Source organism: Petaurus breviceps, unplaced genomic scaffold (genome assembly GCF_028583685.1).
Source record: "Petaurus breviceps papuanus isolate PSGF00001 unplaced genomic scaffold, PetGlider_PUasm1.0 90825, whole genome shotgun sequence".
NCBI classification, from domain to species: domain Eukaryota; kingdom Metazoa; phylum Chordata; class Mammalia; order Diprotodontia; family Petauridae; genus Petaurus; species Petaurus breviceps.
In genome coordinates, this window is record NW_027187353.1 from 15,634,294 (window position 1) to 15,658,965 (window position 24,672).

General features: G+C 40.1%; 2 protein-coding genes across 3 annotated transcripts in view; one reads left to right on the top strand and one right to left on the bottom strand.

The window, feature by feature from the left end:
• Window positions 1–11,396, top strand: part of BMPR1A (bone morphogenetic protein receptor type 1A) — a 121,674-nt gene extending 110,278 nt beyond the window's left edge. For both annotated transcript variants that reach the window (XM_069071374.1, XM_069071373.1), the window contains exons 9-13: window positions 2,342–2,534; window positions 3,979–4,276; window positions 5,183–5,358; window positions 6,815–6,945; window positions 7,062–11,396. In XM_069071374.1, the coding sequence (XP_068927475.1) occupies window positions 2,342–2,534; window positions 3,979–4,276; window positions 5,183–5,358; window positions 6,815–6,945; window positions 7,062–7,187 (924 nt within the window). In that variant the 3' untranslated portion in view covers window positions 7,188–11,396. The remainder of the gene's footprint in view (window positions 1–2,341; window positions 2,535–3,978; window positions 4,277–5,182; window positions 5,359–6,814; window positions 6,946–7,061) is intronic.
• An 11,852-nt stretch (window positions 11,397–23,248) lies between these two features.
• MMRN2 (multimerin 2) overlaps window positions 23,249–24,672 on the bottom strand; it is a 45,459-nt gene continuing 44,035 nt past the window's right edge. The window contains exon 7 of the mRNA XM_069071375.1: window positions 23,249–24,672. This exon is cut by the window's right edge and continues 1,779 nt beyond it. The gene's annotated coding sequence lies outside the window, so the exon portion shown is untranslated.

A 24,672-nucleotide genomic window follows, 5' to 3' on the forward strand; every position in this document is an offset into this window, starting at 1 on the left:
AAATTTTAAGCTGTTCATTGTGATTTTAAAAGTAATCGTATTGAAGTAAACAGTCTGAGCAGTCTTCAGTTTTGTCCAAAAGCAAATAAACTCTTTTTTTTCTTTATTAATTTTTTTACTCTCTTAACAACTATGGGGTTATCACCTCTGTGTGGATGATTCCAGCTGGTTTGTGTCTCCTGAGCTCCAGGCCTAAGTTACCATTTGCTCATTGGACGGTTCAGACGAGATGTTCCATAGGCAACATGTCCAGAACTGAACTTCCCCTGCCATCTTCTTCTGAACTTCCCTATTTCCACTGAGAGCAGTACAGCCCTTGCAGTCAGCCAGACTGAAGCCATCTTCCTCATCGTACATACTTAATGACTTGCTGAGTCTTGTCAAGTCTGCCTGCACAGTCTCTCTTATCTGTCCCCTTCTTTCTATTCATGTCTCAGCCACACCTCCTAAGTTTGGGCCTTCATTACCTTGTGCCTGGACTGTGTTCTCTAATGTCTTCCTTCCCAGTCTGTCCTCCTCAATTCAAGTGGTCATCATAAACCATGGGTCTGATATGCCATTCCCCTGCTCTGGAAACTCCAAGCGCTCCCTTTTTTCTCTATGATCAGATATCCCTACTTCTCTCTGAAGCATTTAAATTAAATCCTTTATGACATAATTCCAACTGATTTTTTTTAGGTTTATTACACGTTATTCTCCTTTACATTATTTTGCAGTCTGTGCAAGCTGACTTTCTTCCTATTCATCTGTCTCTTCTTGCTTTAAAAAAAATTATCAAGCATTGATTTTTATTCTTTCTACCCACTGGGGGGCAAAAACCCCCCAAATCCTTATAACAAACATAGTCAAGCAAAACTAATTCCCATATACAAAAATATGTCTCATTCTGGGTATAGTTTGAGACTTTTATCATGGGTCTTCAGGAATCGTGGTTGATGTTTGCATTGATTAGAGTTCTTAAGTCTTTCAAATTTGTTAATTTTTACAATGTTGTTATAGTATAAATTATTCTCTTTCTTCTTCCTTTGCTCTGTATCAGTCCATATCTATCTTATCTGTCTGTCTGTCTACCTATCTATCTATCTATCTATCTATCTATCTATCTATCTATCTATCTATATATATATATATATATATATGCCCAGGCTTTTCTGAAATTGTATCATATATAATTTCTTACAGGAATGAAGTAGTATTTCATTACATTAATATGCCAAAATTTGTTATCCTTGCTTATTAAATGCTAAGTTACTAGTTTTTTTTACTTCAGTATGTTGTATGCCCAATCTGTCCCACTAATTGGCATCTCTTTTTCTTAACCAGTACCAAGTTGTTTTAATGATTATTGCATTTTAATAGCTTTGAGATTTTGTAGACCCCTTCTTTCTCATTTTTTGAAAGTTATTTTTCTTGAGATTCTTGAGCCCATGGCTTTGCTTTTTCACATGCTGTCCCTTATTCTTAGAATATATTCCTTTCTCATCTCTGCATCTTAAAATTCCTAGTTTTATTTCCAAGCTGAGATTAAGCACTGGTTTTTCTCTGTGTATCTTTTCCTGATCCCCCTAACTGCTAGTCCTTTTTCCCTGCTCAACCTTTAGATTACCACATATTTTTGTATAAATTTTGCATGTTCTTCTATGTGTAAATGTTATCTTCCCATTTTAAATGAGGGGATTCATTTATTTTTAATAAAATTTTATTATATATAAATATATAAAAATAAGTGTATATAAATATTACAAAATATTTATTATATTGTATTCTTAGTGCCTGGCACATCATAGATGCTTAATAAATTCTTGTTGATTGATTTACTGCTATTGGCACTATAGGAATAAAGAAGAAATATATTTTTTTACTGGACCTGTGATTTTAATGGTATAGAGAACCCTCAGTGAGTAGATTCTATCTACCAGTGCTAATCAGCTATTGCTCTTCAGTTTATAGCATGGGGAACCAAGAGGTGAAGTCATTTGCTCAGTTACCTGGCCAGTGTGTAGAAATAGGACTTGTAGAAATAGACCTTCTTGTCTCAGAAGTTAGTTTTCTCTCTCCGTGATGCCATATCTTTGGTGCATGTCTGTTTGTTTGTATGTATGTGCGTATACACATACAGTAGTTCCTATTTTTTGGATATCTTATGCATTATGTTTTCTTTTTATTTGATGTCACTAATATTTAGCGAGCTCAGTATATTATCATCCCTAATAATATCAGCACCTCCCTGCCTTTTAGATGGGGGCACTTTGGCAGGCAAATTAACTTAATAAGTTTTAACCTAAAGTCTTCTTTTCTGAGGGATTAAAAAAATAAGCCAAAACAATTTTTCCCCTGACAGGTTCAGCGAACTATTGCCAAGCAGATTCAGATGGTTCGGCAGGTGGGAAAGGGTCGGTATGGAGAAGTGTGGATGGGGAAGTGGAGAGGTGAAAAGGTGGCAGTCAAAGTGTTCTTCACCACTGAAGAGGCCAGTTGGTTTCGGGAAACGGAGATCTACCAGACTGTTCTAATGCGCCATGAGAATATCCTTGGTAAGCACATCTGACATTAGAAAAAAAAAGGATTGAGTCAAGTTTTGGAGGGTGTAGTAGTTAACTCATGGTGAAGCGTGGAAGTACTTTAAAATTCAGGTTATGTAATATTTGTAAGTTCTCTGAAACAAAGATCATCTTGACCTTATTTTTGTATCCTATCCTTGTTATGTAGAAAGTGCTGTGTGGAGGTTTTTAGCCTCACTTCTTCATGTGTGATATTTCCATTTTGACCCCTTGTTTGACGTCCATGCTCTTAGTTTGGAGGCAGTGTTTTAGGGCTTAATGAAACCTGTTGACCACAAGGAGCAAACTGGAAAAGCAAGATCAAAGGGCAAAAGGGAACCAACTTCAATTCAGAACTCATTTTTTTGATGTATCTCATGGTTAGTTATAGGAATGGCCCCAAATCTTATCTTAGTTTGCCTTTTCTTTTTTTTAACAAAGCAAACTTAAGCTCATGAGAATGTCAAAATTAGAAGGAATCTTTTGCCATTAGTCCAACCCACATTTGGGCAAGAGAGCCAAAAATGAACCTCTCCCTTCCACTTAAATACCTCCAATAATGGTGTATTTGGGGCTCTCCTGGGCAGTCTGTCTCACTTTTGGACATCTCTTGTTTGTTAGGAAGCTCTTCCTCATGCGACTCCCTGGTCTGTCTCTGCAGCTTCCATGCCTCTTCCTGGAGCCAAGCAGACCAAGGCTCATTCCCTTTCTTATGTGATAGGCCTTCAGATACTTAAGGGTGGCAGTCATGTCATCCCTTTTGGTTTAACCTCCTAAGTGGTTATTTGATCCATAGGATTTTAAGTTCCCTCACCATCCTTAATACTACCCTTTTCTGGACACAGCCATCTTCTCAGTGTTCTTCCTAAACAATGATGTCCAGATTGTGTCTGTGGCTGAGGATGGCAGGAAGTTCCCGTCCGCTGTTCTACACCCTGTACATTATGAATGCATTCTGAGACAGGATTCCCTTTTTGGCTGGCCATTTCACCTAAATACTATACTTTTGTAAAGGAATTTTTTTGTAGTTCAACTTCATTCTGTTCTCTCTAAGCTTCCCTCATAGTCTTAAGGGAAGCTTTTGTTTAGGAAGATAGATTTCCCCAGATCTCCATGAAGTAGGTAACTTTAGCCTTTATTATAAAGCATGCTGCATTTTATATGTGAGGACATTGTAGACTTGGAGCTGCAGTGACAATAGCATTTTATAGGTGACAGAAGGTCCGGGGAGGTTAAAGCATTAGAGACAATGTCTGAACCCCAGACCCATGATTTCAGGCTAGCACTCCACCACATTGCTAACCATATTGCGTTCATTCAGTGATGGGAAGCAAACGTTTTTTGTCAGGGACTCCTGCATCCATCCAGAGTCAGATTTTAGTTACCTTCTGGGGAGTCAAAACCAGCTCATCAAACTTGTACTTCATTTATTGGACAGGTTTTATCGCAGCTGACATTAAGGGCACAGGTTCTTGGACACAGTTATACTTGATCACCGACTACCATGAAAATGGATCTCTGTATGACTTCCTGAAGTGTACCACTCTGGACACCAGGGCCCTCCTCAAGTTGGCATATTCAGCCGCTTGTGGTCTGTGCCATCTCCACACAGAGATCTATGGTACCCAAGGAAAGCCTGCAATTGCCCACCGAGACCTGAAGAGCAAAAATATCCTGATCAAGAAAAATGGGAGTTGTTGTATCGCTGACTTGGGCCTCGCTGTGAAGTTTAACAGGTAGTCCTTTGTAGCGACCCCCTGCTCCCACATACTCGGAGGAAGAGAAGGGTCTGCTTAGGTTCATGGGGATGTGATTCAGAAACACATGTGTAGATGCTTATGTGCCCTGTACACAGGGAAAGGCATGATGGCACTCTCTCTGTTCCTCACAGGGCTCTCTCTTCCTTCTGTTCCTTGGCAGAGCCAAGACTAAGCGTTCAGGAATCTGGGACTGCTCAACTACTACTTTGTGTGTGTGGGGGGGGGCGGGGAGCGGGGGTAGTACTCTTGTTTGGAGTTTAACTGAGCTAAAGTAGTTTCCTTTCTTGCCAACTGACAAAGGAAGGTTTCGTTTTGCTTCTTCTTCACATATGATACCTGGATCAAAGGCTGACAAGTGATATTAAGTAAATGGAAAACTAAGAAGTGACTTAAGCTTTCAACTAAAATTCCATAATAAGATGTTAAGAAATTAAAAAAAAATAGCTTCTACCCAGGTGGAAGTGACATGCCCAAAGGGCTGAGGGGGGCACTTTTTAAAGAAAATATAGCCAGTGAGGGAATTTGTTGTGCTTGACTGCCATTTTATAACAGGAGAGTATTTTTCTGGCTTTCTCAATGGGATATGGGGCAGGGGAGGAGGGGGAGAAGGTAGAATTTTGTGAACAAAATTAAAAAGAAAGAAAGTAGCTTAGTTTGAAACCATATACTTAAACAACAGAGAACCAAAGACCTGGGTATCCTAAAGGCCGAATATGGGAAATAGGGCAGTAACATTATGTAACTACATTTTTCCATATAGTAATAATTGAATCTATATGTGTGAGCTTTATTGTATGTTCACAAATTAACTTTAAGAAAATGGAAAATGAATGTATTAGCCCTGCCCTCTGACTTTGTGGTGGTTTTCCCCCTCTCTTTCAGTGATACAAATGAAGTTGATGTCCCTTTGAACACCAGAGTAGGTACAAAGCGTTACATGGCCCCAGAAGTGCTTGATGAAAGCCTAAATAAAAATCACTTTCAGCCATACATCATGGCCGACATCTATAGCTTTGGACTGATCATGTGGGAGATGGCTCGTCGCTGTGTCACAGGAGGTTGGTGTTTGTGTGATGCTGCCAGGAGATAAACAGCAGGCCATGCCTGTTTAGATTATATAATTAAAATATCTTTATTACACTTTTTTCTTGAGGAGAAATGGATTTATTGAATTAAAGGAAATTGCACTAGACATTTTGGAGAAGAGATGCTTTGGGGATGGGTCAGAACGTTTGTTGAGGAAGAAAAAAAATAATCTTTTAACTAGGAATATTGAAAGAGGAGGTTAATTGTACTAGAGTCTTGGACCTGAGTTCAAATTCTGGTTCCTCCCTTTACTAACTCTGACTTTAGAGCAATTACTTACCACCAGATGCTGCATGTAGAAATAGATATTTGAATTTGCCTTCAGAGAAAACTAGGGAACCTAAGAAATAGAGGTGAAGGGGGAACCTTACAGACACTGGGGGCAGCCTGCTCACAGGGATCAGTAGGGAAGACAAAGTGCTGGGTATGGAGCCTGGAATGGAATCTCTTTTGTATTGCAGTGTGTGCGAAAAGAGAGTATCATCAGGCTGGACAGGTGGCATGGGGCTGGGTTGTAAAGGACTTGTAATGCCAGACAGAGGAGTGCATACCTGGTCTTAGATATAATAGGCAACCACTGGAGTTGTAGTAGGGGAAAGATGTGGGTAGGTCTGTACTTAGGGAAAATCTGCCAGCTGTGTGAAGGGTGGATTGGAGTGGGCAGACAGAGCAGTTAGGAAGTTACTGCACCACAGTTCAGGCGAGAGATGCTGAGGGCCTGAACTATGGTGCTGCTTGTGTGAGTAGAGAGATGAAAGGTTCTTAGAGGCTGTGATAATAATAGACAAAAAATTTGGCAGGTGATTGTCAAATGTGGAGTGAGAGATAGGAATGGAGGAGGCTGCAGAATTTAGGAATCTGGGTGACTGGAAGCCTGGTGGTACCCCTTTGGAAGAGGATTGGGTTTGGAAGCAAAAGTTATGTTTTGGATGTGTTAAACCTGAGATGTTATGGGACATTCAGTTTGGATTATGTGGGACTTGAGCTCAGCAGAAACACTAACAGAACATGGAGATCTTGGAGTCTTCAGCATAGGGACGGTAATCAGACCAGTGAGAGCACAGAGAGAGAGAGAGAGAGAGAGGAAAAGGCCGAGAACATACATCCCAAGAGTACCCCCGAAGGAACAACCCAAGATCTTTTCTGGTTTTGATATTTTGTGATTATGTGGAATAAATTGGGAGATGAGTGAAAGAAGAACTGTAAGAAATCCCTTCTAAAGAAACCGTGAACATTTGCACTAAATTCAAGTTAACCTTAATCTAAAGTTTTACTTTGTTATGCATTGTTACGTAGAAATAAATTATGCATCCACAAGTGGACTAATTAAGGTTAATAACTAAATGTAACTACTTTATAGTAGATTTATCAGTTTTGTTTGTCTGCCTACCACTCAGAGTTTGTGATGTTTTTTCCTCCCCATTACAGGCATTGCAGAAGAGTACCAATTGCCTTACTACAACATGGTACCTCACGATCCTTCCTATGAAGATATGCGTGAGGTTGTGTGTGTTAAGCGACTTCGCCCCATCGTGTCCAACCGATGGAATAGTGACGAAGTAAGTTGGAAATTAATTTCTCTATAGTTACAAGTCTGTAGGAATGTATTCGTTTTTCTTTTTTTCTTTTTCTTTTTTCTTCTTTTACAACATTATCTCCTTTCTCTGTGTTTCAGTGTCTAAGAGCTATCTTGAAGCTAATGTCAGAATGCTGGGCCCACAACCCTGCTTCAAGACTTACTGCATTGAGAATAAAGAAGACACTTGCCAAGATGGTTGAATCCCAAGATGTAAAGATTTGACAATTACATAACACTCAGGAGCTGTATTGGACTCCAGGAACTTTCTTCACCCAAGCAGAGGGTGGGATTGAAGTGGGATGAGGAAATTCACGTGGTTCTTAGACTTTTTCCTCACCACACCTTTACAGGCTGCTAATATGAAACCTTTCAGTACTCTGTAGGATATGATGCTGGGAACTTCTGTTCACTACGTGCTACATTTATGGACAGCCTTGTTTTAAATGTGTTTCTTTTTTGTTGGGGGGGGGGGAGGAGGGGTTATGAGCTATGTTGAGACTTCAGTCATCGTTCACAAGTCTCCAGTAAAACTCTGGGTACTGAATTGCATGTTTATATTATGGTGCTTTCTGTGAAAGCCTTAAGAAGAAAATGAATTCAACAGAGATGGAGAAATATAAGCTTTTGCCTTCTACCTGATAAAACTTAGTCTGTTCATATTCTTGCTTTTGTAAAACAGCCTGTAGATTATGAATCATTTTGGGATACTACTCTGTTTTTAACAGTTTATCATCTGTGTTGTGTGTGTGCCAGGATTCCTCTGCTGCCATGTGGATTAAGAGAAAAAAATGAGGAATGAATGCCCAGGAAGGTGGGGGTGGTTGGTGCTTTGGGTCTTTGTTATTGTTGTTGCAGTAAGACTAGCCAGTCACATAAAAGCCATTTAGCTTACAGGAGAAATTGGCTTCTTTACCAACACCTTTTATGACCAGGAAAGTTGGTATCAATTGAAAAGCCAAAAGAAGTTAAGACCATGTTTCTAAACCTGAGCTTCATTCCTCTTTTCTTTTCTTTCTTTCTCTTTTTTTGGGCGATTTTTACTCTGTTATTGTGAAAAGCATAATATCTTTAGTTGGAACTCCCAATGTGATGACTCCTGAAGAACGAACTCACTTATTGGGGTGATTTTGATAGCAATTTAAGTGCCTATAGCCTTGTCCTGTACAGTTTGTTCTAGGTGACTTTGAAAAGGGAAATGCTGTATCTTGTCCACAATGGGCTTGATTTGCAGGACATCACTCTTACCTTCCTTCACTTTGGATAGTCACATTTGTCCACACACATTCACGCCATAGAAACCAGATCGCATGCACCTCATAGCCCAGGCTTACGAGGTAAAAAGAAAAAAACACCACCACCCAAAGATCATTAGGAAGAACCTTTACACATATAAATGTAGATGGGTTTTCAAAAGGAATGCATTCAAATTAGTATCTTCTAATCTAGGGGTTTGTTACAATATACTCACAATAACAGCTTTCAATATAATAATTTCATTTAAATTCTTCCTTATAAGAGAAACTTCTAATTGGAAATTTATATTGCAGAGCCTACATGAATTTACCAACAACTACTGAGTAGGTTCTAGCCCATCTTAGTTATTATTTGAAATTTGGAGATTAAAAAAATATTTTTCCATTTTGTTTATAAAACAAATGAAAAAGGGTCAGGCAAAAAAAAAAGAAATATCAGTGTTTTTCTTTACTATCACAGTGTACAGATTTTATTTAACAAAGTGCTACATATTTTATAGAATCCTAGTTATCTCAAGGGACATTTCTGTTTTATGAAGTCATTACAGTTTTGTAATGTCTTTTAAGTATTAATATTATATTCTGGCAGAACAATTCATGGGCCCATTAAGTTAGATTTAAATTTACTTTTGGATGCAGCATAAGACAATAAATGGGATTGTGCTATAGAAGTACTGAAGACAAAGGGCTGTAATTTTTAAAATAATAATTTTTAGAGCATTTTTCCGTCCATTGCCAAAACTTGACTGACATTGAAGGTCGAAGCTATTGAGTATTTCCAAGCAGACCAGTTTTGCACAGTTAACTGGAAACCGTTTGGAAAGATTTAATATTTTTACCATCTAAAATCAAGCTTCTCTTTGTCATATTTTAAAGTTGAAGCATTCTTTTTTTTTTAATTGATTTTGTGTCCCATGAGCTTGTTCTTTCAAAAGTATAGTTTTTTCCATCTGTTTCTACAGGACACAAGTACTATAATCTAAAGTGCCATGTGACTCAAGCGCCTTTATTAGCTCTGACTTATTTGTCTAATTCGATCTTGATTTTTTTTAGAAACAACAAAATTACAAACTCTCAAAGAAACCATTTGTTATTATTAATAAAAACAGAGAAAATATGAAAAAAATACAACCTTTCTTCCCAGCAGTTTTTTTAAAATCACAAAATATTTTCAGAAGCAAAATATTAGGCATACTACATAAAATGTCAGAGTTGTGCTCAGTAAACCAGTGGCAGAAAATTGGTTTAAAAATCATAGCATCAGAAGATTTGAGTAAGAATGTTTGTAAGAACATGGTCTTGAAACATAAATGTCTCCTTATTTGGAAACCCTTCTATTCCTTTCCATTCAAAATTATGTGTTTTTCCCATGAGTGAAATATTTAAAATACAGGGTGTCCTCAAAGTCTCGTTGCAGTTTCAAGCTACTTAAGCTAAAAAACCTTCTAGTGGCTTGGAGGTGACCCTGGTGTTTGATGCCAGTACAGGTCCCACAGCCTGCAAAGGCTTTAAGGACTGTCCTAAGGTGGGAGAGGGGGTGCCCTGTATGTATATCTGCTTCCTAAGGACCAGCCTATTCAGGTGATCCAGGGCAAATCCCTCCAGAAGCTTACAAGTGAGCTGAGATGTTGATTTGAGACTCAGCAGAGGGGGGCAGTGTGCCTGGTGCCCCTTAACTCTAATGAAAGAGGATACATTATCTTGAAATCAGTTTTCCTTCTAATTTATAAAGGAATTAGATTATTAGTAGAATTGAAGGTACAGCCAAACTTGCAAATGATTCCCAGTTTATTAGAGACTTATAATGACTTATCAAATAAATATCAGGAGTATCAGAACTAAATCCAATTTTTTTGATAATTTTTCTGGAACCTTCCAGTGTGAGTTTTTATTCCCTACCCACTGTGGTCTTCTAACACCGATATTTAAGTAAACTTTTTAAATCTTGGAATGCCTGAAAATAACATTTAGCCAAATTGTGCCAGATTTTTTATTTACTGTAACTATATTTAATTTTTTTTCCTTATGCTAACTTTACCTTTGGAAATGAGAGCAACAAAAATTTCAAATACTTACCTTCACAGTTTCCCTAGAATCAAAAAGAAAGCCTCGTTTAGAAGTATTCATTCATTCACCAAACTTTTGTCCAACATCTACTGTTATCTCACAGCCCTGTTCTAGGTTCTGGAAAAGATATGAAGTTCAGCTAAGGAGATCTTTGTCTATAAAGAATTTATATTTTTTTCCCCTAGGATTGGTTCCCTATTTTAAATCACCGAGTTTTTTTCCAGATATATTTGAAGTTGAGTTTTTTCTAAACAAGTAAAGAATTTTTGGATAGGAAAAATGCCATATAATTATAAATTGTCCATTTGGAATTCCCTTTAAAAGGAAGAGCTATAGTAATTTATTTTGGTCAGATATTGACAGGGCAATTTGTCAACTCTCCTTCTTGCCTCACTATATTGTTAGGAGAAATCAGAGAACTCCTTAGAGAAGTGGCACGTTTTGTACTTGTAGTAGAATTATTATATGACAGGGCGATGCAGAGACAACATGGGGTACCTTGCCCAGGGAGGCCTGTCAGGAAAGTGTGGTTCATATCACTTGACTACGATATCATCTCATGGTGACTTTAAGCCCCTTTTCCTGCACCAGAGGCATCAAATTCATGGCTGGACTCATGCTTCCAGCAAAACTCCGATACAGCCGAACCAAATCAAAATGTCTTTGGGAAATGTTTAACAAATTAAAGAAAAATGCGATGCAACGTAATGTGAATTTGTGGTTTTCTAAGTCAGCCTTTGACCTGTAGGGATCTGATTCTATTTGAGTTTGACGCCATTGCTATATACTACCTTTTAAAAGCCCATTCTAGTGACTGCCCTTGAAATGCCCATTTTAAAACTAAATTGTAGTATATTGTATAAAAGGAAAATAACATTGTACCTTACTTAGAGAAAATGTAAATAGAAAATTAAATAAGATAAACAGTTTGATTAAATTCTCGCTTAGATACCAGAAGTGTAGATTACTCTTTTAAATGGTAATACACTAAATGTATTTTGTACAGCATCTGGTTTAAAAGGTGCCTTATTAAGTTTACCATGAATTGCTTTGTTCTGTACACAGATTATGTCCAATGTATCATTTTTAAGTAAATAACCTTATTTTAGTACATATTAGTAATGTGTTTTGTGCTGCTGTACTTTTCTTGTGTTGGGCCCTGAGGTTAGTTTTCTTTCAAACAGGTCTAGAAGGATATCACCATGAATATGTTTGTTTCTGTACTATACCTAGAATACAACACAATCCTTTCCACCATCAGTGGTCTAGTCAGGAGCAGAGAACAGAAGGTTGACATTTCATTTCCCTAATATATAGAGAAGGAAATGTATACAGTTAACTATAATATGCCTCCTGAAGTCCTAAGGAGGCATCTGATTTTAGAGACCCTGATTCTTTCAAACAATGCCAGCAGAATACAGGCTATGGCCAGCCCTACTACCTAGAAAGGCTTTGAGCAGTGGCTGTGTGTGTGTGGGGGGGGGGGGGGGTTGGGGTGGGTGTGTGGGTGTGTGGCCCTGGGGGTGTCACTTCTTTTCAGCATCTAAGACTAACTTGCAGAGATGATGCTGATCCTCATTGGTGTGGGGGGGAAATGTGCTCACCCACAAACAACTTATACCAGTGAAATCATTTTAAGTTCCAGTCCCTAGCTCTGTTTCTAAGGACCAGTCTAAGTCTAACCAGGTTTGTTGAGGCTCATCACTAGAAAGTTGATCACCAGGTCATTTTTATTTTGGCCTCAGGAACTGATGAAGAACATCTCTGAAGGTGTGAAAGTTTTTGTGCATGATCCATGAAAATTGGGGTTGTTGCAGTAATGGTTAGACCAATCAGTATGGTCACAGAGCTTTTCAGCATATTAACACTTCCCCACCCCTGCCTTTCTCTCTCCTCTCTTTTTTTTTAATGCTTTATTAACTTCTGATTTACATCATTCGTTTCCGCCAGATTTTGAGTTATCAATTTTTCTCCTCGTTTTTCCCCCACCCATCCCCCCAAAACAGCAGTCCCACAGGATATCCCCACCTCCAATCTGCTCTCTCCCATATTTTCTCCCATACCTGTTTCAAATTTTCCGGTGGATCTCTATGCCTCAGTGCCTGTATATCTTTTTTTTTTCTTAATAACATGTAAGATGGTATTAATAATAGTATATATATATATTTGAATATTTGATTTTAAAACTTTCCAAATTCATTCCCTTCCCCCCCCCTATTCCCCTGGACGGTGAGATCCCCTATTTAGTGTGTATTTCCCTCCCTCCTCAAGCCAGATTCAATAGGAATAAGGTTGACCCATTCCCTTTTGCCTTCCTAGTCTTCCCCTCCATTGTAACCATTTTCCCTTGCCTCTTCTGTATGAGATAGTTTGCCCCACTCTGTCTCTCCCCATCTCCTCTCATTATATTCCTCTCACCTCTTAATTTCACCTTTTAAGTATCATCCCTTCCTGTTAAATTGGTCCCGTGCCCTCTATCTATGTATACCTGTAAACATATATACACACATTCACATATGTATTCATATGCCTGCATACCCTCATATAAAGACATATATATATACACTTCTAATCCCTTCAACTACTGAGAAAAGTTTCATAAGTTACAATTATGGTTTTTCCATGTAGGAATGTTAATAGTTCAACTTTGGCCAGGTGGCTCAGCGAGCAAGAGCACCGGCCCCAGTGCCGGGACGACCCAGATCAAATCCGGGCCCAGACACTCAGCACCATACCCAGAAACAACAACTGGCTGAGTAACCCCGAGCAAGCCACTCAACCCCAATTGCTTTAAAAAAAAATAGTTCAACTTTGATAAGTTCCTTATGATTTCTTTTCCCTGTTTACCTTCTCATGCTTCTCTTGCTTCTTGTATCTGAATGTCAAATTTTCTGTTCAACTCTGGTTTTTTCAGCAAGAATGCTTGAAAGTCCTGTATTCCACTGAATGACCATATTTTCCCCTGAAACATGATACTCAGTTTTGCTGGGTAGGTGACTCTTGGTTTTAATCCCAGCTCCCTTGACCTCCGGAATATCACATTCCAGGCCCTTTGATCCCTCAGTGTAGAAGCTGCCAGATCCTGGGTTATCCTGATTGTGTTTCCACAATATTCAAATTGTTTCTTCCTGGCTGCTTGTAATATTCTCTCCTTAATCTGGGAATTCCGGAACCTGGCTATAATATTCCTAGGAGTTTTCTTTTTGGGATCTTTTTCAGGAGGTGATAGGTGGATTCTTTCAACCTCTATTTTGCCCTCTCGTTCTAAAACATCAGGGCAGTTTTCTTTGAGAACTTCCTGGAGGATGCTTTCCAGGCTCTTACTTTGGTCATGGCTCTCAGGCAGTCCAATAATTCTTAAATTATCTCTCCTGGATCTATTTTCCAGGTCAGTGGTTTTTCCCATGAGATATTTCACATTGCCTTCTATTCTTTCATTTGTTTAGATCTGTTTAACACATCTTGATTTCTCATAAAGTCATTAGCTTCCATTTGCTCCAGTCTAATTCTGAAGCAATGATTCTCCTCAGTGAGCTTTTGAGATTCTTTTTCCATCTGGCAAATTCGACTTTTTAAGGCATTCTTCTCCTCATTGCCTTTTTGAGCCTCCTTTGCCATTTGAGTCAGTCTGTTTTTTTAAGGTATTATTTTCTTCAGTCAGGCTGTTGACTCTCATTTCATAATTTTCTTGTATTGTTCTCATTTCTCTTCCCAATTTTTCCTCCACTTCTCTTATCTGCTTCTTAAGGTCCTCTATGGCCTGTAACCAGCTTGTATTTTCCTTTGAAGCTTTTGGTGCAGGAGTTCTGACTTCACTGATTTTCTCCTGTTCCATGCCTTGTTCCTTCTTATCCCCAAAATAGGAGTGTAATGTTGGAATCTTCTGTCTGCTTTGTTTCCTTTGCCTGCTCATTTTGCCACTCAATGATTTGACTTTTGGGCTTTTTGCCACAGTAGGACTGTGCCACCAGACAGGGGAGTTTTCGTCCCAAATGCTGGGGTTTTCTCAGCTGCCGGAGGTATTAGATGGGTGCCCTCTCTGAGGTCTCCACACTCTCTAGCAAGCTGGACACACACCCCAGGACCTCCACCCTAGACTGCAATCCAGATCCAAGCAGGTTAAAGCAAGAGCGATGACCCCTCAGACTGGTGCTTGGTCCCCCTACACTCTGCAGGCCAGGAGCTGAAGCCGCCACGTGGCGCTGGCAGGCTGTGCTGGCATCTCAGCGGTTTCTTGCCCTAGGGGTAAAAGCCACGCACTCCCACTTACTGGGTCCCAAAGTCCAGACTGCACTGGCCTCTCACCTTGTCCTTCACATCTATGTATTGATAAATCTGGAAACGGCCACAGCTGCTGCTGATCTGGAGTCCCTCTGGCTGGCGGCTGGTCAGGCCCGCCCTGGGGCTAAAGCCTCGGCATGGTGCTGGGCTCGGCTCCCAGAGCGTTGCGCTGGCCGATTCCTGCCAGCCTGCCGGGCTGTTCTCAGCTGGAGGTTAGCTTCTCTGTGTCATTTTGTGGGTTCTGCAGCTCTCTCTCTCCTCTCTTGCTGAAGAAAAGGGAAGTGTGATGGTTAAAGTGCAGTTTTATTTCAAGTGATGATAATTGAGGAACACCTTTGTATTTGAGCTTCACGTTATGCCCGTTCTCAGCTAATATTCTTAGGTTTGGAGCCCAAGTTTTGTGTGGTGGGAGAGGAGAAAATAGAGAAAGTACATTGTGGCAAGTAATCGGTCCGATCCATCTCATGGATTTCAAAATTGTTGTTTAATTTTTTTCCTTTTGAAATGGGAAAGGCGGAGACCTAGTAAATGTCTAAGGTCAGATATGAACTCAGGTCTTCCTGAGTCCAGATCGAACACTTTCTCCACTGCACCTAGTTGCCTTATGTCCTTATTTGTTATATATGTGACAAAACAAACTTAGACTCATAGAATCTTGACCTGGAAAGGCCATTAGGATCCAGTCCAACCCCCTCATTTGGCAAAAAAAATTAATAACTTAGCAAAGTGTTAAGGAACAGAGTCTGGGTTCCAGCCAGTGCTTAGCATAGTATCAAGAGTTCAGAGTAGATGTTTCCTAAGGGAAAGTCACACTGAGCTTGGCTCTTTTGACTGAACCTGGTAGCATTCCCAGTACTCCACGATGCCTCTCCCTTGGGATTTGTCATCCAACCTTTCTCAAGGCAGACCTTGAAGTTTGGTGACCCTTTTCAGGATGAAGCATAATGACAGCTGACATTTATTTACATGGTATTTTACAGATGTATTAGTTTATTCTCATAGCTCCCCTCATGGAGATTAAGTGACTCATTCCTGTCATTGTTGTTCATCCTTCATTGTCAAAGAGCCCAATTATATCACAGGTGATGTCTTAATTTGCTCATGAATTGGTTTCAAGTGAGGCAGAGTTGTCCAAAGTGGTCAGCCTCACTCTGTCTTCCTGTGATGGCAAAACAAAAGTCAAGACAACTGGAGATGGCCTGGGCCACAGCGGATGACATACAGTAATTACATGCCTTACCTCAGGTGTTTCACAAATTAATGCTGCTATGCCTCCGGACTCAGAATTAGTGAGATTTTTGCCATAATAATGGGGAAAATGAAGTCAAATCTATAAGCATTGATTAAATACTTACCTACATTTCAGGCACTGTGCTAATGGTGCCCTACATCCTCCCCTAGGGAAGAATTTGTGGTTTCTGAAAGTCATGCTGGGACCCACCAACATATTTATGCATATGTAGCACAACACACAGAACTTAGCATATAAAAAATTAAAGAAATTAATAGAAAACAGTCAATGTAGTTAACACAGCTAGTCTCCTTAGCAGATGTTAAAACAATTCAGTTGCATGTAGAATTAATCTCCATCTTTTACATAGAATTTCTTGTAGCTAACCATAGCACACAAAACAACTCGATTCATTGCACACAATCATAGCATAAATGACAGTGTTGCCCTTATAAAACCAAAAATAGAAGCCTCTTGTAATAAATGACACACAAGACGTATAGGTCACGTGTAGAAACATAGCATATGAACTGCCTATGTAACTATAACAATCACCAAACATTTCAATGAGTTCTCTACTACACACCAGGCATGTGGCACCAGAGATACAAAGACCAAAAGGTAGGTGATCCCTACCCTCAAAGAGCTTGTGCTCTATGAGAAGAAACAGCATGTTTTAAACCCATTCACAACCTGCCCCTGTCTGTCTTTCCTGTCTCATTGTACATCCCTTCCCGTCCTGCGCTCTGAGGTCCAGGCAAACTTGCCTTCTCTCTGTCCTCACAAACATCTTCCATCTCCATGTCTTTGCCTTGGTTATTTCCCATGCCTGGAGAACACTCCTTCCTCACGTCCAGACAGAGAAACTGAGGCCCCGGGAGACTCAGAAACTTGCCCAAACAAGTAGCAAGTGACTGAATCACGATCTGAACCAAGGTCACCAGACTCGAACTTCAGCACCCACTACATCATGTTCTTCCCAATGGTAATTGTTACCCACTAAGACTAAAATATTTATATTTGATGATGTGATTAACAAAATCATGTAAGAGGAAAACAGTGATGAACTTCAGAATTCTGATTAATGCAGTGACTATTTGTGACTTCAGAGAACTGATAGTGACACATCCATAAGAGGTGGTGGCGTCCAGGGGTAGAATGAGGCATTCATTTTCAGAGAGAGACAATGTGTTGACTGGTTTTACTCAGTTGTCCTTTGTCACAACTTAAGACTCACTGGGAAGTATCCAAGATGAACAAAGAAGAATGAAGAAGAAAGAAGATGTTCTCTATAGGATTAAAGCCCCCACAGAAGCCATGCTGGGTAGACTTTGATACCTCCCTGGATATTTCTCCTAAGTTTCTGACCCTGAGAAAACTCATCATTTTAGAAAGCAAAATAGTTATAACCATATCTGAGATTTGGGGCTTCAAACACCAAGTTGGGTCTGCCTGCAGGCTGAAATGGCACCAGATAACCCAAACCTTCACATATAAACAAAAGCTCTCCCCATTCTGGCCTTTCCTTCCTGCCTCTTCTTTGCCTCTCATATGCTTCCTCTCCCTTTAAATGCTTAGTACCTTTTTCAGAAAAGCCTTCCACGATCCTTCGTCAACCCTCCCCTGAAAGTTTTCTTCCTCCTCAAAAATATCCAGGGCCCTTTAGATTCTCCCCTTTGACCCTATTATTTCTTACCTTGTATCATACCTGTTTGTACCAGTTGCATTCACAACCAATGCCTCAATATCTCTCTCCACCCCATCTCACCCCACTCTGCAGTTCCCCATTGTAGCAGCAAGCACCCCGGCATCCCTAGGGTGGCTGCTCACACAGGTTGTTGGATCTGCTTTGATAAAGGAAAGCAACTCAAAATGGGTTAACAAGCTTACTTTAATCAGTCAGACATATATCGTTTACCTTGTTCAGGGGAAAAAGGTCAGCACCCCGAACTTCAAAGTATACAGGCAGAATTATCAAGACAGAAACAGATCAAGTAGACAGCTTTCCAAACTGTCCAGCCATTACATCCATGCCAAATCAACATCTGGGTTTCAACATCTGGGTTTTTCAAAGCCGGGGGACTCTCAACAACGGCTTCCCAGAATCCAGATCAAATCACAGAACACTTCTCAAAGTGAGCCCCCAAAACAAAGCTACACATCAGGGCTTATATAGCCTTCTCCTGGCTCAGAGAATGTAACAACCTTTTGGACCCACTGGCCAATCAAGAAGTATCTACTGAAAAACAAGCCTCCCACCCCAGGCTCCAGGTGCACTTTAGGCTAGGGGCAGGGAAGATCTTTAAATTTGCATTCCCATTACACCCATGGAGAATGTAAGCTTGAGGACACACTTTTCATCCTTGTCTTTTTGTTCCCAGTGCTTATAGTACTTATACACAGTAGAGTCTGAAATGCATTCAATCACAAAGTATATATATGCTTGTAGACCAAAGAAAATTGACGCCTAGACAAAAAATGCATTCCAGTAAAATCTAAGAATTTGGAATCCCAGGAAGAATTTTTTTTCTTCTCTAGAATAATCCAATTTCCACCTTTTTGGGAGGTCTTGGATATCCTTGAGATCAGTGGTGTTAAACTCAAACAGAACCAGGCCACAAGGTACATAAGGGTCCCTTCGAGTAGCATATAGACTTAGAAAATTATATTTTAGCATTATCTGTGTTTCTTTACATTTTTATTTACTTTGTTAAATATTTCCCAGTTACATTTTAATCTGGTTCTGGAGCACTCAGGGGATGTTGTGGGCATATGGGCCACAAAGTGGGCCTCGGGCTTCATGTGTGACGCCCTACTTTAGATCACCTAATTAGGTGAAATGTACCTGGATGAAATCAGTCCTAAAGACCAACTTCTGTAGAATCATTTTTTAGGGAAGAAATACTGTGGTATAGAATGTCATTCACATTGTTTTAGAGTCTTCTCTTGTAGAATCCCTGTAGGGCCTGAGATAGCTTTTTAAGTTCTATTCTCTTTGCCCCCTCAGGATATTTTCTATTCTAATGTAGACCCAGATCTGTTCTTATTATCAGTCCTGGGTGGATAATGGAGGTCAGCATTACAATAACTGGCTTTGTAACTCTGGGCAAATCACACTTCTCCCCTCCTTCCTTCTCTCACAGTTAAAAAAAAAGAGTAGAAAAGAATTCTTAAGGGCTTTTCATGCTCAGAAATATAGATGCTAGGGGCGGCCAGGTGGCACAGTGAGTAAGAGCACCAGCCCCAGAATCGGGATGACCTGGAGATCGAATCCCAGGCTCAGACACTCAGCACCTACCCAGAAACATCTGGCCGTGTAACCTTGAGCAAGTTATTTAACCCCAATTGCTCTAAAAATAAAATAAAAGAATAAAAAAAAAGAAAATATAGATCCTGTATTATAGTCTCAAGTTTCTCTAGACTACTGAGTGAGAGAGGCAGGCTGCAGAGTAAAGAGGGAATAGGGAGGATGTGGGGTGGGGGTGGGGTCACCCCTGAGCTCTCCATGGTCCCGGATCACTCACTAACTTGTTAGTGTCTTCTCAAGTTCCTGCTTTCTTCTCTTGAAACTAGAAGCCCCCGGTTCTGGGATTCTATTATTCTATGAGGGTAAAATAATGCCCCACCCCCATCTCCTTAAATGAATAGATGTGAATTGTTACTTCTCCTATACACTTAGAATTAAGAGATTCTAGGTAATCTGGTGTAGTGGCAAAGCAGATGCAGCTCCAGGCCTGGAGGCAGGAAGACTCTTCCTGAGTTCAAATCTGGCCTCAGAATCTAGTTGTGTGACCCTGGGTAAGTCCCTTCGCCCTATTTGCCTCAGTTTCCCCATCTGTAAAATGAGTTGTAGAAGGAAACGGCAAACCACTCCAGTATCTCTGCCAAGAAAACCCCAAATAGGGTCAGGAAGAACAGGATATGACTGAAAAGAGCTCAGAACATGGAGTAAGGGGATCTGAGTTCAAGTCCCAGCTTGTCTATTTCCTAAGCAAGCTCCATCTGTAAAATGGGTATGCAAATTGCACTTCTTATCTTTGAGATAGACTTGTTGCAAAGGAAGCATTTTGTAATATTAAATCCCTATAAAAAAAGAACAATGTGCTCCTAGTAACGTAGCCCAAGGCCATCTTTTTTTTGTGGCCCTTATGTGGTACTACTGACTTGTCCAGTTCTTTCACCTCACACGCCCCAGGTCCTTTTCATAAAAATTGTTATTGATGCCTGTCCCTTCCCTCAGCCCCACCTATACTTGTGTCATTCATTCATTCACCTGTGGAGGACTTTGTTTCTTATCATTATTAAATTGTGTCTTGTTCTCTTTGGCTCACTGTTTCCAGCCTTGAGGGATCATGTTCAGGCCAGGCTAGAGCACTGTAGGTTAATGGACGCTTCTGCCCTGATCAGATCACATCTGGACCACTGGTCTTAGTTCTGGGTACTGATTTCAGGGAGGATTTTCACAAGCTGGAGCTTATCTGGAAGGCTTAGAAGAGGGTGCTTGGGAGGCGAAGGGGACTGGAGACCAGGCCACATAGTTAACAAGAATTTATTAAGCAGGGGAGGCCAGGTATCACAGCGAGTAAGAGCACCGGCTCCAGTGTCAGGATGACCTGGGGGATCGAATCCCGGGCTCAGACACTTAGCACCACACTCAGAAATAACTGGCCATGTAACCTTGAGCAAGTTACTTAACCCTGATTGCTTAAAAAAAAAAAAAAGGATTTTTTAAGCCTAGATCTGAGGATCAGCTGAAGGAATTCAGAGCTGGTCAGCCTAGAGAAGAAGGTGTTCAAGGGCAGGTATGTGGACATAGGATTAGACCTGTCCCAGAGAGGAGGAAAAGCAGTGTTGAGGAGATGGGGGAGAGGGAGTGCAGAGAAGCAGATTTAAAGTTGTGTTTTTCCAATTATTTAGATCGGACTTTATTTATGTGGAAAGTGTTTTGTAATTGTGTTCACACAGTTACTGCATTTGTTTTGGCAGGTAGATTCCCAAATATTTTAAAATGTCTATGGTAACTTGGAATTTCCCTTTCTATCTCTTGCTATTGGGCTTCATAAGTAACATATAGAAATGCTGATGATTTATGTAGGTTTACAGAATTAAGTTTTATAAGAAAAAAACCCAATCTTCTAACAATCAGAGCTGTCCAGAAATAGACTGGTCTGCCTCAAAGCGGCATCAAGAGGAGTTCCATTCAAGACACATTTTTAAGGGCCTCATGAAAGACACTGGGAATAAGAAGACCAAAATGCTTCCCTTGGGGAGCTTACAGTACTGTTCAATTAACTGAACATTTCTTTAAGACCTGCTGTGTGCCATTCACTGTAATATACAAACAGACCCTGTCCTCAAGAATTTACATTCTGTCTGGGGAAACAGCAGCCATACGTATACAGATACAGATACATATGCATATGCTTGTACACACATATACACACACGTACATGCACATATACACACATGCATGCACATACATACACACACATATAGTAAATAAAGCAATTTTGGCCACTAGAAGGCACTAGCAGCAAGCATGAGAGAGAGCTTGTGTAAAAGCAGAGATGGGCTGTGGTGTGTAAGGAATGGCCAGGTCAGTGTATATGAACTGTAGGGTAAGGGAGGGAGGGTGATGTGTGTCAAACACAATGCCAAGCTTTAAATGCCAAACTAAAGAGTTTAAATTTGGCATTAAAGACAAAATGGGCACCCATTAGCTTTTATTGAGTAGGGGAGTGGTGTGTTCAAATTTGTACTTTGAAAACACCACCATGGTGGCTATGTGGAGGACAGATCAGAGAGGGAAGAGAGGAGGCTGGGTGACCCCCCTGGAGCCTATCACAACTGGAAGGTGACAAGGCCCTCCACACTGTGGTTATAGTCCTCCCTGTCATTGGAGAGAAGGGAGTGGATGCAAGAAGTGCTTTGGAGGTAGAACCAACAAGACAGGGAAAGTGATTGAGTTAGTGGCTTGAGGAAGAGGGAGAGACTGAGGATGATTTAAGCGTGTGAGCCTTCCTGGGAGGATGCAGTTCCCTCAGAAGAACCATGGGGATTTGGAAGAGGAGTGAGTTTGGCAGGAAAGAGGATAAGTTCTGAGTTTGAGGTGCCCAGCTGGAAATATCTAGGAAATATCTCTACATAAATTTCTCCGTCCCCAAGGTCTCTGTGGTCAAGGTTGGCTTGGATTGGATGAACGATGAGATTCTGAGTTTACTATGACAGACGCTGCTTTTCTTTAATGCTGGCAATTTGCTAGATGTGCCTATGAAACAGGTATTTGCATCCTACCCACGCTGGCACCCCAGTTCTTGGCCTACCTCTTCATGATCTCTGTGCTTTGTGTATTTTCCCCTCACTCCTCTGCTCTGTTTTGTGATATCGTCCCCAACACTCTGAAGAATATGTGAAAAGGCATATTCAATTTCACATGATTAGTAGAGAAGATGTGCTTCTATTCTTTATAATTATCAGTATGTTCAGAAGGAAGATTTTTGAACAGTTAAACGGAACTCTCTTGTGTAATATACAGCTGAGTTCCCAGAGGCTCATCACCAGAGGAATGACCATCATAAAGAGATTTTTTTTTTCCTCGAAACTATTCTCCTGAGCCATGGTGGGATTGTGATCTGTTTCAACGGAGGCAATAGAACCACCAATGAAAGAAATCGCAGATTCTTGAAGTGATGAATCAAGACACTGTCAGGTAGTCCATTTTCTTTGAGAAGTACTTAATCATTTCTTTTAGGAAATATTTAATTTGTGTTTAGCTAGGTATATCCAGCAAACACATATATGATTGCCTACATTTACTACCTCACAAAGAAATGACTCTCAAGTGTGGTGAGGGGTATTTTCTTCTAAGAGAATGAGGTTGTAAAACCATACAGGAACCAAGGGGCATTGTTAATGTTAATGACTATGAATCAGTTCTGACTAGGCTTTTAGAAATCTCTCTCCTCATCCACCAAGAGGGAGTGTGACTTTAGGTACAGAAAAAAAATAAATTTTATTATTTAATCATTCAAAATTACTTATTGAATAACCACTTTTCAAAAGTCTTCCTTTGAATACAAAGTCCTTTTTGGGGGATTTTGTAAAAATTCCTCAATCTGATAGTTTATTCCTTTGGTTTATAAACTTTGCTATGGATGTCTGGTCTTTTTTAAAGTTAGCCTTACTTGAGAAAGAAGCTGATTTTTGTTTTAGTTCTGTCTTTATCTACCCTTGTAGTCTGGTGCATAGGGTTTTTTTAAAATATGTTTTGTTTTTTAATGAATGGACTAAATTACTAAAATGATGGACACTGGACCACTTAATGGAGGAGACCAATATAACCAAAATGATCAACCTTCCACAGCCCACATAGTTCCATTTTTAACATTTTAGCTTCAACTTCCCCCTTTTGCTGATTATTTTTGTCAACACAAATAAAAATGACAAGAAACTGAAGGACAGAATTTTATTCCAAATGATTATAAGTGAAAGAGAGCTTTATTTTTGAGCTTTGATTCTTTTTTCTTTCTTTTCTTCACTGTAGATAGAGATGCTGCTGAATACTAGTCATTGGAAGTTGGATGTGACCATAGGTGGAAAAAATGGAGCAGAAGTACACTGGAGGGTAGTGGGGAAAAACCCAACACCAACTAGGAGTCAAGGGACATTGGGGAAGCTCTTTTCCTGCTCTGACCCTCAATTTCTTCCTCTATCAAACAAAGTGCTCTCAGAAGCCCCCTGGATCTTTAACAGAAGAGCTGTAACTATGATTAAAAAAAAAATTGGATAAGTTGCCCTAGACTCATTGAGGAGAAGCAACAGAGATCCTGCTATACCAATGGAGCCAGTACTGGGAGACTTCTGTGGTGGGATGGGGGAAGGTGGAGAATTGGGAAGACCTGGCTGGAGTGGAATTTACCTGGGGGGAAGCCATCCAGGAAAGGAGGCAGTGGTCTGGTAGCTTCCTATGTTATGAATTCCTACTAGCTAGGTGCTAGTTAGTATTTCTTTTTTTTTTTTTTTTTTGCTTTTTGGAGGGCAGTTGGGGTTAAGTGACTTGCCCAAGGTCACATGGCTAGTAAGTGTTATATGCGCCACCTAGCTGCCCTCAGTATTTCTTTACTGCTAAAGGGCAGAAAGTGATTTCGATACCCCCATAAATTTCTCTGTCCCCTAAGGGCAAAACCTTGATCACCACATCCTAGTTATAGGTTTTTTTTTTTTGCTTTTTTTTGGAGGGGGGAGGGCAGGGCAATTGGGGTTAAGTGACTTGCCTAAGCTCACATGACTAGTTAGTGTTAAGTGTCTGAGTTCAAATTTGAACTCAGGTCCTCCTGACTCCAGGGCCAGTGCTCTATTCACTGCGCCACTTAGCCCCACCTCGTTATAGTTTTCACGGTCTAGGAATCCGTGAGAAAATAAGGAAATCATTGTTTCCATTTTTAAATAAAAAAAAATTGCCTCAGAATCCTTCAGTTTTACTTTAAGGATTCTCAAACTGAAGGGAAAAGAGATGGGATGGGAAATATTTAGCAATAAAAGGGAAATTATGGATAAACCCAGTGGGTTTCAGATGCCAAGGGAAGGACCCTGGTTTTCTTCATGGCCAGAAGCAGAAATTTCTTATCACTTTCCTCATCTCTAAAGCAAGAGGATTGGATTAGATATTTTCTACCTGCCTCGATTACTCTTAAACGCTATGGCCCTAGGGTAGGTAAGTTTAGTCATTTCTGGCTTTCTCTTTTATCTTCAATGGGTGTGAAGTTACTAACACTTCCCAGAATGGAGCTTTCTTATTGGAAAATACATCCATTCTGAGGAACTGCCATTTTCTTTCTTTCTTTCTTTCTTTCTTTCTTTCTTTCTTTCTTTCTTT